Raw genomic sequence first — 16000 nt, 5'->3', positions numbered from 1 at the left:
AAGCAATTTCTGGGGCCTGCAGATGCTTTGTTTATTGGAAGTCCCTTGTGCAAGACCAGTTTCCCTATATTTTGTGTGCAGTTTCTACTGGAAATGACGGGGGGCAATGTACCCACTCTATAGGGGCCATATAGGCTGCTTCTGTTGTATGTTCCAGCCTCTCATGGAAGATGAGGCAGGTAGTTCCTGTACATTTTGAAATCTGTTTCTGGATGCAGGCGCTTTGTTTGTGGTCATGTGTTTTTTTTTTTCTTAAGGCAATGGCGTTTTTGCAACTCTTTGGCAGACTAAGGTCTATTGTCATTGGGATGGTGCATCTGAAAGCCTTACCAGGTAGGTGGGGGCCTGGACTGGGTTGAATGTTGTTGGGCTTGATTCACTGTATGTCTATATTTACCATATATGTTTTTATACTTTTCAAAATGTTAAACCGATGTTGCTGTTTTGCCATACAACACAATGCGTTTCCCATTGGCTGACATTAAAGGGGTTATCCAGCGCTACAAAAACATGGCCACTTTTCCCCCTACTGTTGTCTCCAGTTCAGGTGCGGTTTGCAATTAAGCTCCATTTACTTCAATGGAACTGAGTTTCAAAACCCCACCCAAACTGGAGACAACAGTAGGGGGAAAGTGGGCATGTTTTTGTAGCGCTGGATAACCCCTTTAAAAAAAAAAAAAAAAAAAATCAATGCAACATGTATATAATAGCCTGGATAACTGTTTTTTTTATACAGCAAATTTACACATGACGAAATGGAACCAAAAACCGCAGTGTGAACCGAGCCTAAAGAGGATGTACCACCAAGTACGTCCTCTTTAACCTGACACAGGGATAGAAAGGCGCCGTCACGGGGAAGCCGGTGCCAGGGTCCTTTCATTCTAATGGAGCCGCGTCATAGAGGGGAGGGAATCCCCTCCCACTGGCGGCGGGCCGGCCTACCTCCAGTGCTTGAGCAGCGGCCGGTAACCGTGGAAAGAAAGACGCCGTACAGGGGAACGGGGCCGCGGTTCGAAAAAAAACGGACCGCGGCACCGGCTTCCCCGTGACAGCGCCGTTCTATCCCTGTGTCAGGTTAAAGAGGACGTACCTAGTGGTACATCCTCTCTAAGTGTTATTTTTGTGTTAACCCTCTTTTTCTGGGATGACTAGGCACACCGCGCAGCACGTTACCAGTGGCCCAGATTCTGGAGGATGCTTGTAAGGAAGCTGAGATCTACAGAAAGGCTGGGATTGTAAGGGTTAATGTTTCTCTTGGGATTCATGCATGGTGTGTACATTGTCACCAGATGTAAATTTGGGAGACTAGTTTGTAGACTAATGCACTTCCCTCTTATTAAGATGCCCACATCTCTTAATTCTTCTCTTCTTATGTTAATATGAATAAATATTATTAATTGCAAAATCAAATATTTGTTCACAATTTCAAGATGTCTGCTTCTTGTCAGTGAATAGAAATAGTAATTGTTTATATCCAGAAGCTGTGAACCCAGGAATAGTCTGTGAGCTAAACATGTCCTTTCTTTCTGATTTGTTACATTCTACCTACACTGATATATATTGTATTAACCTGGAGTCCAGACTGGTTAGTTTACTGGATACAATTGTATTGAACTCTAAGCTTAGGTCTGTATGGATTTTTAAAGAGTACCTGTCATGAAATCTAACCATTGACATGTTATTAGACGTGTCAAGCTTTTGGTCCAACCGGATGAGGAGATATAGGAGAAATAGCTAGGGAGAGGATGCGGCAGCAGCACGATCCACTCCCCGTCCTCCTTCTCTGGCCATCAAGTTAGTCTCATAGACTATCATTGACGTACTCCGCAATAACAGAGATACAAACAGGGAGTAAATGGCATGGCTGCTGCCGTATCTCCCTGGCTGTATCTCCTGATCCCACCAGGTCTCAGCAGTGTTAGGGTCATATTACACAGACCGATAACTTGAAATGAGTGCGCTTACTGACCCTATATACAACCCAATAGTCGTCCAGCAAGGCCTTTATATATACATAGTTGGAGATGACCGTGTAGCCCTTGTAGAATAATAAACTATACATACCTCTCCGCACTCCCTGATGTCCTGCTAGCTTCAGCCCTCTCCCGTTAGTGTCTGAAGTGACAGGCCGCTCAGCCAACCACTGGGACCGTTCTGCAGCCAGTAATTGGCTTAGCGGCCTGTCACTTTACTGCGGGGAGTGGGCTGAAACTAGCAGGACATCAAGGAGCGCACAGATTTTTGAAGCCAAAACCAGGAATAGATTTGAAAAGAGGAGAAATCTCAGTCTTTCCTTTATGACCTGTTCTCTGTTTATAGTCTGTTTTTGGCTTTGGCTTAAAAAATTTGGCAGATCGATTTTTAACGATAAACGATTGCAAACGAGATTGTTTATCGTTAACCTGAAATAGTTCACCATATTACACAGAACGGTAGTCGTTAGTTATGATCGTTACTACGATCATGTACTCCTTCTGATCCCAGCAAAACAATGAACAATGTGCAATTACACTGAACGATTAGTGAAAAAATGTGGAACTTGAGCGAAAAAATATGGAATTACAGCGAACGATTAACGATCATTTTAGGTTCAGATCTAAATCAACGATTAACGACATACAAACGATATTTCGATCGTTGCCTGCAATTACACATAACTATTATCGTTTAAATTTGAATGATATAACGATTTTTCACACGATAATTGCCCCGTGGAATAGGGTCCTTACACAGAGTAATGATCTGCTGAATAAGCCTGATTCAGCAGATTATCGCTCCGTATAATAGGGCCCTTGCATGTCTAAGTTGTATTTGGTGACAGGTACTCTATGTTTTTACATAAAGTAAGAATGTAACAATTCCCAGACAGCAAGCAGAGGTTTTGTTAATAGATTTGTCTTTCACACATGTAAGTGTCTTGGCTTGTTCACCTCAATTATATTTCCAAATAAATGCTTCACTGTAATGCTAAGTTGAGGTTTTTAAAGAGTCACTGTCGTATTTTTTTTTTTGCAGAAATCAATAGTCCAGGCGATTTTAAGAAACTTTGTAATTGGGTTTATTAGCCAAATCTGCCATTATCTGCATGTAAAAAGCCTTTTCCCAGGTCCCCCCCTCCTTCCTCTTTTTCATCCACTCTGAAAAATCTGAAAATTGTGACTTGTTGCAGGAGTCGTCCCCTGTCTGCTCTAGGGAGAGGGGAGGGGGGAGGAGGAAGGAGGGAGTTAGCTGGCAGCAGAAAGCAGATAACAGAGGATTACAGGCACGGAGCTGGGTGACAGCTGTAATCCGAGCTTAGACAGGTCACTGGTGACTGTCACAGCAGATATCCCGTGAGGGATTTGTAGATTAACTCTTTGTTGTCCTGTTTTGGTCTTTTCTTTAGCTCTCTCCATAGGAGAACAATGAAGACAGGGGGGAGAGCTTCAAACTGCTTTTTCATGATAAAAATGCATTTTTCGGATAATAAACCCAATTACAAAGTTTCTTAAAATCGCCTGGACTATTGATTTCTGCAAAAAAAAATTTCACGACAGTGACACTTTAAGGACAAACTCAGTTTAAAGGCAAAACCACCTAATATGTATAGAAGCCTGCTTTCATAGAAACATTACCACCGAGGGCACCATTGTATTATTAAATGACCTTAAAGTGAAGCTTTGCCCCAGAAATGAGCACAGCTTTCAGTTAAATCCTCAGTAATCCCGAGAAGTTGATGTCTCACCTCTGCTGGTCCCCTGTGATCCTGCTCTGCTTGGACTTTATCTGTTTGCTGATTCTTGGTGCTGTGACATTGGACACTAAATGACATGCACTTTGTATTGTTTGAGGAGCTGCTGAAGCCTGTGATGTTTCTCTTGTCAGGATGGCCTCATGGTGGAGAACATGAATGACATCCCTTACACCCTTAATGTTGGACCAGAGGTCACAGCATCCATGGCCACTGTTTGTTATGCAGTCAAGAAGACATGCCAGCATCTCCCTCTGGGGGTTCAGGTTCTCGCCTGTGCCAATCAGCAGGCTCTGGCTGTGGCACTTGCAGCAGGTAAACATGTACGAATATTATAAGGCTCTCCATCCACCCATACCCCTTCCCTGCATCCAGCTCCCCCCCCCCCCCCCTTCCTGGTTGAACTTTATGGACATGTGTCTTTTTTCAACTGTACTATGTCTGTCTCCTGCTAGTTCCAGGTATAAGGGCCCTATTACACACACCAATGTGTCTGACAGATCATTGAAGCCAAAGCCAGGAGCAGGCTATAAACATAGAACATGTCATAACGGAAAGACTGAGATTTCTCCTCTTTTTAAATCCATTCAAATGTGTATGTGTGTGTAATAGGGCCCTACAAGCCAGGAATGTTTCCCTATTTACAATATCTGAGTGTCACATCCCGTGAGGGTTGTGCTAGAGTCTATGTTAGTGATGTCTCAGCTTTTCCAGACCCCTGAATACATATGCAGGGGTTGATAACAAGCCCTGTTCCTGCATTTCTGTATAACTAGGCAACTGGAAAAGCATGAAGCCCACCTCGGTGGGAGCAATAGAGCATTCATTGGTTGTTACCGAAATTTTCTAGCCGTCAGAATAGCAAATCTGTCTGTATATGCAGCAATACAGGAACAGGGGAACATTTTATTGTGTAACCTGAATTTGGGAAAGCTAGATGATATCAAGTATATCCTTGACTGCAGCTTTTTACTTGTCATCCATTATTTCCACTTTTATAAGTAGACAACTTTCTAAATTAGAGAGGGATATGGGGGGGGCTTTTAAAAAGAACCTGTAGCTAATTTCATGCTGCATGAACCACAAACCGCATAAAACACTGACATGCTCCTTAATCAAAATGGTAGGTGACCCACTCTGAATGACTATGCTGTTTCAGATAAATCATAATTGTAATTTCAACTAAAAACCAGGCTCTGAGTCACCAGGGCAGGCGCTGGCCCTCATTGTAAGGGGTGCAGGGGGCAGGGCTTAGCTGCCATGAACTGCTCTGATGACTTAGAGGCCCATACCTGTGTAAAGCTACAACTTTTCTCTGACATGGGCACAGCCGTTCAGGGTATTCCATAGATCACTGTGATATGACTGGGGTAGCATGAAACTAGTGATATGGTCCTTTCAACAGTGGTTGGCTCATCACTGACATTGGTGTAATACCACAAGGATCTGCTTCCAATAATGCGAGTAAGAGTTCCATCCACCTGTGCCACTTCATCTTCTGTCTACTCCATTTTACACTTTTCAGGCATTTGCACGGACACCTATAATAGTCAAGAGGGAAGGGGCAAGATTTAACAATATTTCACCATTATCTGTATGAGACAATCCCTATATTACTCTTTGCTTTTTTTTTTTTTATACCTTTCTATAGGTGAGGCTCATGTTGGGTGGAGATTTAACGATGGTTTTCTTCACCTCCCTGCTGCTGGCACTATGTTTTGTCTCTGATTTTTTCCAAAAACCTGTTTCTCAGGTTTAACCTTGTTTTTTGTGTGGGAAGAAGCATGGAGCATGCATAGTGTAGACGATGCAAAGATTGCTCCAGATTCGGACAATCTACAGACTGAATTCTTGTTTTACTCCTGGATTCTCAACACCTTACGGCTATGTTCACACAACGTAGAAGTGAAGGTGGTCATTTAATGCCAAAAGACGTCCAGAAATAATGATCATGAACATTATTTGCGACCGTTGTTATCAAAAGACGTCCGTCTTTTGCCGTCAAAATGACAACCATCCAAAAAGAAAAGACCATCATTTTGACATTGTGTGAACATAGCCCAATGGTGTAACCTCTCAGAAATTATTTGCAAAACTGTCGGTAGAATCCACTGCCATTTTGGTTGTCATTTTTGTGGTGGCTTCTCATCAAGTGTTGTCACTTAGTCTTAGACTGTCAGACATTGACAGGCAATATGGTGGGGGATAGCTGTTTTTTCTTCTGATTTACTCCTATAGTGGCACTGGTATCTTTTGTGTGGGAATGCTCAAGTCTTCTGTAAATAACCTTACTAATCATATAAAACGTTCTCCATTTTTCTAATATAATTTGTGTTTCAATTTCTTTTCAGTTTTTTTTCATTACTACTGTTTGTTGTCATATTCCATCTTTCCCTAGTACTGCTGACACAGCTGCAGTTAGTAGCAGTTCAGACAATCCTCTGTGAACGATGCCAGCAGCACAGCTCTGCCTCCTCTCCTTGTAGAGTCACTGACACATTAGCTGGGTGAGCAGGACCAGATCAGGATAGTTTATAGGTGTACAAAACATTTATTATACAATGACCAAGCTTTACTAAAATAAAATTGGAACCCACTAGACTAGACCTTCCGCCTATTACACTTTTTAGTTCTATCTGGGAAGCTGGGTTACAACCAGTACGGCTGCCACAGGGATTTTTTCCATCTGTCTCTTGAATTCAGGAGAAGGGAATGTTTTGCTGTAGAGTAGATTTCCTGATGAGAGGTCCAAGAATTCTGGCAACCTATGGCTGCCATTACAGCGCTTGTCACCCCTCTTTCCATTAAGGCTAGGTTCACACAGCGTTATTGCTGTCTGTTTAACGGATCCGTTTAATGGAAAATGGATGCATTTTTGTGCATCCGTTTCTTCCGTTGACTTTCACAATAAATAAAAAATTGAAAAAAAACGGATCAAAATGCATCAGCTTTTGTTAGTGTACACAAAAATGTGGTTGACCACATTTTTGTGTACGCTAAAAAAATGGGTGCGTACATGTTATGTATATTTTATTATTAAGAAGGAGGAGAAGATCCACAGCGTCCAAAAAAAGTTTTGTTGTCTTTATTATGAGGCATATAAAAAGTTACAAAAGATAAAAACGTAGGCCTACGTTTTTATCTTTTGTAACTTTTTATATGCCTCATAATAAAGACAACAAAACTTTTTTTGGACGCTGTGGATCTTCTCCTCCTTCTTACTATTATCACCGGGTGCGGCCCGCTACTACTCCACTTGCTCCTGCCTGAACGTCCACCATCACACAACAAACCACCTATGGTGAGCTGAGTTTTTTCTTTGTTCATGATATTTTATTATTGCTGGTCAGTTTTCAATAAAAAAGAAAAGGATGCATTTGGATCCGTTTTTTTATCCCATTTTTTTTAATATGGAAATGACTGGAAAAACAGATGTACACACATGTATCCATTTTTTCATCAGTTTTTTTTTCCATTAAATGGAGCGCAAAAATGCAGCGTGAACCCTGCCTAATCCTAAATAGTAAATCTAGATCCCTGCAGCACAACTAGGGAGAATTGATCATCATAAGTTATAAAAACTGGATGACGGCCCTTGTAAGTGAAGTAATGGTAGATACCTGATTGTCACCCAGCTTTCCAAGAGGCAGATATTAAGTTCACTTGCATCATTTCAGTGGAAACCAGTAGCAAGGACTATCAGAGCTCCCTTGTGTAGATGCAGGAGACTCCCAGTACATGACCCTCAGCATGGCCCCTCATCTCTGCTGTTGTGCAGGAGCGGACTTCATACGAGCCGAGAGCTTTGTCTTTTCTCATGTTGCTGATGAAGGTCTGGTGAACGCCTGCGCTGGGGATTTGCTGAGGTATCGCAAGGCCATTGGTGCCGACCACATCCAGATCTTTGCCGACATTAAGAAGAAGCACAGGTCAGTCAGTCATCTCATCAATGCCCTTCTCATTAAGAGGTGATCATTTAATCTAGTGGACGTTGATATAATCCTTTGTGAATTACACAGTCTGCATTTTACCTGCACTGTTCCACTGAACCAAATTCGCAGAACTGGAGAGAAATGTATGTTGGTGATGTTGGATTGGCTACACTGAATATAGGTGTAGCAATCCATCAGTAGTATTGGTGAATTTTCAGCCTCTAGATGTCCTCAGCAGGCAGTGATTCTGAAAAATGTAAATACAAAGGGGGAGATTTATCAAAGGGTGTAAAATATACACTGGTGTAAACTGCCCACAGCAGCCAATCACAGGTCAGCTTTCAGCTCTGGTAAAATGATAGAGGAGCTGTAATGGGTTGCCGTGGGCAGGTTACATCAGTGTATATTTTACGCTTTTTGATAAATGTGGGCCATAGTATATAAAAGTGTGAGAACAGTTTATTCTACAATGTAATTACCTGATGCTGGATGACTCCTGTTAATATCTGTCTGAATTTCAGCTCCCATGCTGTGACTTCTGATGTTTCAATATCTGAGACGGCAAAAGCTGCAGAATTCTTCTTAGCAGATGGTGTTATATTGACCGGGGTTTCTACTGGACGAGAAGCAGATCCAAGAGAACTGAAAGGTAAAGTATCTGCCGATCAATGAGCATTGTGGTTGCTCCTTGTAGCAGGTGACTACACATAGACCTTATGTATTTAATAGCCCTTGTATGAGAGTCTATTGGAGCTATGAATCTTGTGTGGAATTTCAAGCAGAGTCCGCGTCGCAGACTCTGCTTAAAGTTCCGCCTCTCCCAGTGAAACATTCTATTGAATAAATGGGACAGGCGGAACTTCAAGCATATTCCGTAGTACGAATGGACCCTAATGCAAAGTCTGCAGTTTTTTTAATACTTTATTTTCCATCTTCTTGCCATTATCAATGTCTCTGCCTGCTGTCAACAAATGGAAACTTGCATTGCCCTAACAATTCTAACTCTATGGATTTGCTACATTTGCATAGTGTAGACCACAGGCTGTCCATGCATGATGGGAATTGTAGTTTTACAACAGCTACAGGGCCGTGAGTTTGACACCCCTTGTGGAGACTATCCTATTTGAGCTAGACAGCCTGAACTTCAGACTGATACATTTCTCTATTTTGTACATAACAAAATCAGGACTGAAGAAAAATTTGTGCTGGTCATGTGTTTAGCTCACAGAGCATTGTCTACACTGGAGCTATCTGTAGAAAATCCCCAGCTGTGACATATGTCAGATATGTACTTGTAAAGGAATGTTCACATACTGCCACATTGACTTGAATGAGCAGGACAGAGTCATTATGTTACTACCTTCTGCTCATTTGCCGGACGTACACTGCTTTTATGCAGGACTCAAAAGTCAATGTGGCCGTCGGCCGCATGCCAGGCTGCATGTCAGCATCCTTTTTTCACTGATTCCTGATGTGTAGCCAGACGTGGGGCCAAAAACTATATGTGAACATACCCTATGCCTCTCGATGTAAACAGGAGACTTTCTGTTCACTGGCAGCATATAGAGAACATGGGAATTATTAGGAAAATAAAAGTCGAATTTATTTTAAGACAAAATTATTACGAACAATCTGGGTTTTACAGCTAAAAGTGCTGCGGAAATAAATCTTTTCTACACTGCAGCTCTCAGTGTTGAGTCTACCACTTATTCTACTTCTACACAATTTTGCTATACAAATAAATAATAATAATTAATAAACTAACAAAAGGATAAGGAAATTCCTTCCCCCCCAGAATATTTCAATATACTGTACTTTGATTTATATAGGATCAGTTCACATTGGGCTGTTGTTCTGTTATCTGTAAATAATCTCTCATCTCATCCTAGAGGTCCAACGCACTGTCCAGATTCCTGTTCTTATTGGATCAGGCGTTACACTGGATAATGTGGACAAATACACAGACGCCAATGCCTTAATCATCGGCTCCCACTTCAAACATCATGGAGACTGGAGAAATAACGTGAATTACGATAAAGTAATGGCATTTATGGATAAGATCAGTAAGCTGCGGGACTAATGTGTCAGTCACATACCACTACGGGCCATCTCTTGTGTTCCATTGTACAAGGCAATGGGTAATAACACTTTTAGCATAATAGTCGTAGAGTAAAAAAGCCCCCTATAAATTAGCACAACAAAATGGACTGCACATGGATATCTGCCTATGATTTTGAACAAACCTGATTTTTTTTGTATTTTTTTCTGGAATAATATAAATAAAAATTATGTTTTTCTTTAGCATTTAAGAATGCGAAAATCTCAAATTTAACATCACTGCCTATATATCTTGGTAATACTGACTCAAATAATGATCATTAGGGCATTTGGTGCACGGGCGGCATTTCTAGGTGCACTTAAAGCGACTGTACCCACAATCTGCCCCCCCCCCCCCCCCCCAAAAACCGCTTGTACCTTCGGATAGCTGCTTTTAATCCAAGATCTGTCCTGGGGTCCGTTCGGCAGGTGATGCAGCTATTGTCCTACAAAACAACTTTTAAACTGGATAACCCCCAGTGTTTAAACTGGCAGCCCCGTGCCCAACCGCTGGGGCTTAGATTGTGTATGCATTAGGCTGGCACAACCTCTTTGTCCCTCCTCCCCGCCCTCATCATTAGGAATGCTCCAGGCTGATTGTCTCCTATTCCTCAGCTATGTGAATACAGAACATGGGCTGGATCGTTAAGACACCTGTGCAACGTTCAGACAGGAGAAAATGTTCCAGTGGCATTCCTAATGATGAAGAGGGTGGCAAGGAGGGACAGAGGGGTGGTTCAAAGTTAGGGCACAGGTACTCTAAGCCCCGGCCGTTGGGCACGGGGCTGCAAGTTTAAAAGTTGTTTTTTAAGACAATAACTGCGTCACCCGCCGAACGGACCCCAGGACAGATCTTGGATTAAGAGCAGCCATCTGAAGGTACAAGTGGTTTAGGTGGACAGATTATGGGTACAGAGTCGCTTTAAGGCTGGGTTCACACTACGTATATTTGAGGCTGTATGTTTGAGGCTGTATAGCAACCATAACAGGGAGTGGATTGAAAACACAGAAAGGCTCTGTTCACATAATGTTGTAATTGAGTGGATGGCCGTCATTTAATGGCAAATATGTGCTGTTATTTTAAAACAACGGCTGTTATATTGAAATAATGGAAGTTATTTACTGTTATATGGCGGCCATCCACTCAATTTCAACATTGTGTGAACAGATCCTTTCTGTGTTTTCAATCCACTCCTGGTTTTGGTTGCTATGAGGACCTGACATGAGGACCAAATACAGCCTCAAATATACATAGTGTGAACCCAGCCTTACTACCAATCCACCTGCTGCTGAGCATTGGATGGATATTTATGGGAAGGAGCTGTTACAGCAGAGGGTGGATCAGTGCACCTGGGGTATAGTAATGCCCACAGTGCACAGAACATTTGAATTAGCCTATTCATTAAAGATGTATATTACACAAAACAGGCACAACTGAGAAGCATAATAAAGGTACATAGTATCAGTGTCCCTCGCCTATTATCAGCCCATTATTCTCCTAACCTGCTGATTAGTTTCCCTTTTAAAGTTGGAGTCTGCTTTGTTTTTGCCATTATAACGCATACCAACCTCCAGTAGTCCTGCAGTGTCATCTGTTTCACATTTTATTTTATTTTTGTTTAAAAAAAATTACATGGCTTTGTGTGTAATTGGTCTTTCCTGTGTCAGCTAACTTCCTGTGAATTACAAGATTACATTATTACTTATTAGACCCCTGGGGACACATCAATATCTCAATGCTGCTGTGGCTTTTCTATAGGACTAGTTGATTTCCTACAGCTGGTCCACCGACAGTGCACTTAAGTATAATATGGGCTGTCTGGACGACTGCCCGGATTGCCCATAATATTATCTTTTGCAGGGCACACCCAGTGCAGGCAGCATGTGTGATGATGTCACCATGCTGCCTGTGCAGTGATGTGGCGCCACCTTCTATTACTCACATCTAGGCTGCAGGCCTAATGCTGACTGCCTCGGGTGCGTTCTTTGGGCGGAGGAACTGCTGGGGTAATTAACTATATGGGACACTATTGAGGGGGGACTGGTTACTATATGGGGCACTATTGAGGGGGGCTGAGTCTTTCAGTTTTCTAGAAACCTTTCTAAAGAAGAAATATGTGATCAATGTATTTAAAGGGACTGAAGCCTTAGACCTTGTCTTTCTAGTTCCATACAATGCACATATAATCAAGCAAATACAAACATTGTCACATTCCATGCTGACAAGACCTGACTTTCCGATACCGGCATCACACGCCAGTGCTCAGTCACAGGGATGGCTGATGTCACCCCCAGGTCACCTTCATGCACAGCTCCATCAATTGCTGAAGTGTCTGAAAGGAAAAGGCAAACTCCTCTGCACCCCTGTATCCACAACACTGCATTATATATCTCTTTACAGATAGTACTGGAAGTACTGTACCTGGTTGGGCACCACAATACATAAGACTTGTAACCTACTTGAAGCGTTGCAGTATCTGTGGGTTTGTGGAGACTCAATTCTTGAGCAATTGGATGCGGGGGGCACAAACACCTGAAATAATAAGGAAAACCTAATATTGATATCTCTTCTCTCTCACCTTCTTTGTCTCTGTGAAAGACTGGAAACATACCATCAGCATACATATATATTAAGTTTATAAAAATGTAAACAAGATTAGGTATGGTGCACCAAATTAAAGTTCTGTAATCTGTATATAGAGAGGTCCAGCTATTGGTGCACAGAAGCTTGGCGGATAGTGAGTGGGTGGGCATCCAAAATAGAAAGTGTGGGGATCCAGAACCAAGCAACTTAAATATCCAAACTTTCCTCATAATAATAATAATTCATGTATATTGGTAGTTTCCGGAAGCTGACACATTGTGAGTCTTTGCAGCTCTCAATCACACTATAATTAAGAACCACAAGGGATCAGATTGTAATATATGTACTATACATGGTTTATTATGATGGATTTTAAAAATCCGGAATAAAGCCTGGCCATTTAACTGCTTGGTGCCGTGTCCCCACAGAGGTTCAGCAGACTGATGGGTGGGTGAACCAGGAGTAATGCGATCCTGCTGGCTGTGATGCCTGGAGCTAGGCAACAACATGAAAACGAAGTTCTATGAAGAGGAGGTCCCCATCCCAGTCACTCAAACATGTGATTTATGTTCCACAATAACCTATTGTCTAAAGGGAACCTGCCAGCACCTGTAATGCCAGTCATGCAGATTGTGTTCATGTCCAGTAAACTCTATGGAGGTCACAGGAGAAAATAAAGATAGTAAAAATGTTACTGGTTACAGCTGAGTTAGGGCCCTATTCCACCGGACGATTATCGTTCCGATTATCCTTAAATCGTTCGAATCTAAACGATAATCGTTCGGTTGAAATGCAGTTAATGATTAACGACCGAATGAGAAATCGTTGATCGCTTTATAAAACCTAGACCTACTTTTATCGTTGCTCGTTCGCAAAACGTTCGCATTGAATAAGACGTCGTTCGCAGTAGATACGAACACAATAGCGAAGAAATAGCAAAGAAAAAACTATCGCAAATACGATCATAAGTAACGATTATCGTTCCATGGAAATGAGTGAACGTTTTCAGGTCTTTCACAATAGCGGTCATTAGAGATCGTTAATCGTTAACAATTATGCGAACGATAATCGTCCGGTGGAATAGGGCCCTTACTGTGCATGTACATTACTTGTCCCACACTGGGTTACATCTTATACTCCAGAGCTGCACTTTAGCTGGTGGTGTCACAGTGTTCAAACAATTCTCTCTTTACTAATCCTGTCTGACACTCAATAGCTACACTCATTGTTCTTTAGGTGGTTGTGTTATTGTGTATGTAGGTTCATTCTCTTTCACCCATCCTTACATATTTTATTAGACTCAAGAGCTGCACTCACTATGCTGTCAATGGTGTCACTGTTTCCAAGGTACATGTTACATTATACTCCATCTACCCTGACTATTCCACTGCTTTGTACCAATAGCACTGTGCATCTGCACTGGCTCAGGGAGAGTGGGGGACCAGGAACCGCTTGGGCAGCCCTGCAGTTCCTGACATGAGTGCTGGTGTTGGCGGAGGGGCCTGTTGCCTCTTTTTTTTTTTTTTTATATTTTATTGGTTTTCGGCATTGTAACAAAAATTAATATATTGTACAGTATCTCATGCATCACATTATGAGAGGATGTTAGTTACTTAACAACATAAGACAAAAGAAAAATATTACATTTCTGTAGTGTAAAAGTCAGACATAAAATGTCCCAAAAAGAGTCCCTTAGTATGTTCTGTAGAGGTTGAGAAGTGGGAAAATTGTAATCCGTAGTCGGAGAACGTTACCGGATACATATAGGTTATGTTGTTAGAATGCCGTTAACAAAAGGGGGATATATTATCCAATAGTAGAACGGTTTCTTACACGTACCTAATAACAGAATACCTTGAAGAGACAATAGATTGAGGAACTAGACAAGACAGATAAATGATATAAAATAAAGAGTAAAATTTACTGAAGGACATAACATAAAGCACAAGACATACACAACACAAGACACACGACCAGCCCGCCGCTCCCCCGTCTGAAGTCACAGATAGGTGCTCAATGAATAACATATTTTAATTATTGGAAGCAGGAATTTTCAGTTTTCCTAGTGTATTGGCGGCATCAGCTTCCATATACCATTTTGTATTTTTAAAACAGGACGTGAAGGTGATGATTTTAGTGGGAGATAATAGTCCAGCTATTATTAACCTCCATTTTTTGAAAAAATTCTTTAGAGATGAATTCGGACTATGTAATGCATTGATTTTCTCCAAATGGAGGAGATATACAATGGTATCTTTGACTTTAGAAATAGTGGGAATAGAATCCATTGTCGTAATATACATTTCATAGTAACAAGTAAAACAACATGGATTCCCTGCGGTAAAAATATGCGGGTTTCTACACCATCCAAATTCATTGAATGATAATGGAAAATACATGGGAGTGGATCGTTGGGTAGCACAATACACCAAATGGAGTCTATTAGTTCCCTGATCTCTGTCCAATATTTATGTAGTTTTGGACAATGCCAGAGCCCATGAAGGAGATCAGCTTTGTGAAGACTACACTTAGGGCATTGTTTCAGAAAATGTTCGGGTGCGTTTTTCCAAGACCGGTCAAACGCGTATGTGGCCTTGTGTAGAATTTTTAGGTGCATTTCCCTCCATTGTTCATTTATTATAGAAGCTCTAACTGCTTTCAGGCCTGCTAGAAGTTTGTTTTGTAGTTGAGGGATAGGAAAGTCAGCTTCCCATGATTTAAAAACTTTTAGTTTATTGTTCATTTGAGTGTGGTTTTTGAGAATATCATATATGTCCCGTAGTGGAAGGTGAGACTTATCAGACGGTATAAGTTTATGAAATGTATCGGAAGAGAGAGTGTTATGGTCTCTTCTAGTATGAGACATGTAAAAGGATTTAATATGTTTGTATTGAGCTTCTTCGGATGTGGGTAGGAAAAATTTACTGCAAATTTCCCCCCATTACATTAAATTGTAATCATCTTTTCTTAAGATGTCTCCCAAGTGCATGATTCCTTGTTTTTTCCAAATTTGGAATAAGTTGCTCGAGTAGCCCAGGGGGAAAGAACTTGTTTCCCATAGGGGAAGCATTGTAGAAACATGCATTGGGAGATTAAATAATTTCCTAATAGATTTCCTAGAGGCAATCATATCTTTAATGAGAAGCCTGTTGCCTCTTACTGCTACCACTCAATATAAAATGCTGTATAATTAAAATATATATTTAATTTATTTTAATGAAGTAAAAGTAACATAACTTAAAGCAATGTATTATTAGTATTTTTATTAAATGTTACTCTCCGGAGTGCCACTTTAATTACTGCCCATCGATGAGTTGGACATTTTCCAATAACTAGTCAGAATAATGAAAGCTTGCCTTCTGTTTTGAATTTAAAATGTAATAAAATTTAATGTTAAAAAGAAAAATTTATGAATGCAGCTCCGAAGTACAAGACTAATTTATATTACAACCACGTCAGCATTTATAAGTGTGTAAAATGGAACCAATCACAGCTCAGCTTTCATTCCGCCAGACCTGAGCTGTGATTGGTTGTTGTTTGCAGTTTACACCAGTTCCTTCTTATGCACTTTGATAAATCTGGGCTTTGTAGTGAGACTTCAGGTCTGTATCATGTTCCCAACATTACAGCCCCCGCTGCCTGTGAATCCTGCTGCTA

General features: G+C 41.2%; 1 protein-coding gene across 7 annotated transcripts in view; it reads left to right on the top strand.

Annotated features, from left to right (window-relative positions):
- Positions 1-10105, top strand: part of LOC138788396 (uncharacterized protein F13E9.13, mitochondrial-like) — a 41213-nt gene extending 31108 nt beyond the window's left edge. For 6 of the 7 annotated variants that reach the window (XM_069966219.1, XM_069966225.1, XM_069966224.1 and 3 more), the window contains exons 2-7: positions 258-333; positions 1153-1235; positions 3865-4045; positions 7509-7659; positions 8184-8311; positions 9552-10105. In XM_069966219.1, coding sequence (XP_069822320.1) covers positions 258-333; positions 1153-1235; positions 3865-4045; positions 7509-7659; positions 8184-8311; positions 9552-9742 — 810 coding nt within the window. In that variant the 3' untranslated portion in view covers positions 9743-10105. The remainder of the gene's footprint in view (positions 1-257; positions 334-1152; positions 1236-3864; positions 4046-7508; positions 7660-8183; positions 8312-9551) is intronic. The other variant, XM_069966220.1, reaches the window with a different exon arrangement.
- Positions 10106-16000: the final 5895 nt, after the last annotated feature.

Source organism: Dendropsophus ebraccatus, chromosome 4 (genome assembly GCF_027789765.1).
Source record: "Dendropsophus ebraccatus isolate aDenEbr1 chromosome 4, aDenEbr1.pat, whole genome shotgun sequence".
In the NCBI taxonomy this organism is placed as follows: domain Eukaryota; kingdom Metazoa; phylum Chordata; class Amphibia; order Anura; family Hylidae; genus Dendropsophus; species Dendropsophus ebraccatus.
This window is presented reverse-complemented; position numbering and strand designations above follow the sequence as displayed.